Source organism: Sinocyclocheilus rhinocerous, unplaced genomic scaffold (genome assembly GCF_001515625.1).
Source record: "Sinocyclocheilus rhinocerous isolate Xijiao unplaced genomic scaffold, SAMN03320098_v1.1 C36014176, whole genome shotgun sequence".
Classification (NCBI taxonomy): Eukaryota; Metazoa; Chordata; class Actinopteri; order Cypriniformes; family Cyprinidae; genus Sinocyclocheilus; species Sinocyclocheilus rhinocerous.
The window spans coordinates 1-762 of record NW_015770584.1 but is presented as its reverse complement, the minus strand read 5'-3'; the positions used below and the strand labels follow the sequence as shown (position 1 = coordinate 762).

Sequence of the window (762 nt, the reverse complement as noted above, 5' to 3'; positions counted from 1 at the left end):
GCACTACACATTCCAATTAAATATTTTAAATGAACTAGATATATTGGATCGGACTGGATTCTAACATTTGATTGGATTCTAATATTAGAATAAGAATGTCCAATATTATGTGCAACTAAGTAAAAAATCATGGTTTGTGGCTGTGATGTAACTTAAGTCTTTAAGTCTAAAAGTATAAACTGCGAAAATAGCAGTTTAAAGCTACTTTCAAACCAACCTTTTCCCCAAAGACGAAAAAGGGAGATGGATACACCATATCATGGTTGCTGAAAGGACAGTTGACTGAGGACTTGTGAATGAGAGCATTTCGCCCCTCTGTGGTCAGGATCTTCCTTTTCTCTTTGTGGTAACACACATTGGGGTAAGAGCCAAACGTCAGCAGAGAGATCACCACATCCAAGTTATTGTCTGGTCCCACAGTGTTAAACATCTGATTCAGGAGGCACTCTACAAGAAAGGGAAAAGACAAAAAATTACTTTAAAATCTTCAAATAACATCTGAGGACTGAAATAAACTGTAGAACTACATGGAAGTGCATTTAGAAGCACGGCTTAACCTTCAGGGAAGCCGACGTTGACAAGGATCTCTTTCAGCTGGACCTTGGCCTCCCAGGTCATTCGCAAAGTGGGCATGTTCAGCCTCTTGTGCTCACAAAACCGGATCTCTGCATCCTCACCTCCCATCCTGAAAAATTACAATCTATTTATATTGCGAAACCCTCAAGAGATCAAACTGTTAAATGTAAAAAAAAAAAATATATA

At 38.5% G+C, this 762-nt stretch overlaps 1 protein-coding gene across 1 annotated transcript; it reads right to left on the bottom strand.

Moving 5' to 3' along the window:
* Nucleotides 1-119: 119 nt before the first annotated feature.
* On the bottom strand, nucleotides 120-684 carry LOC107735376 (ATP-dependent RNA helicase A-like protein). The gene is made up of 2 exons (XM_016547076.1): nucleotides 558-684; nucleotides 120-447 (listed from the first exon to the last, which is right to left on the bottom strand). The coding sequence occupies exons 1-2, from the start codon at nucleotides 682-684 to the stop codon at nucleotides 167-169; spliced, it is 408 nt and encodes a 135-aa protein (XP_016402562.1). The 3' UTR covers nucleotides 120-166.
* Between the last annotated feature and the right edge of the window lie 78 nt (nucleotides 685-762).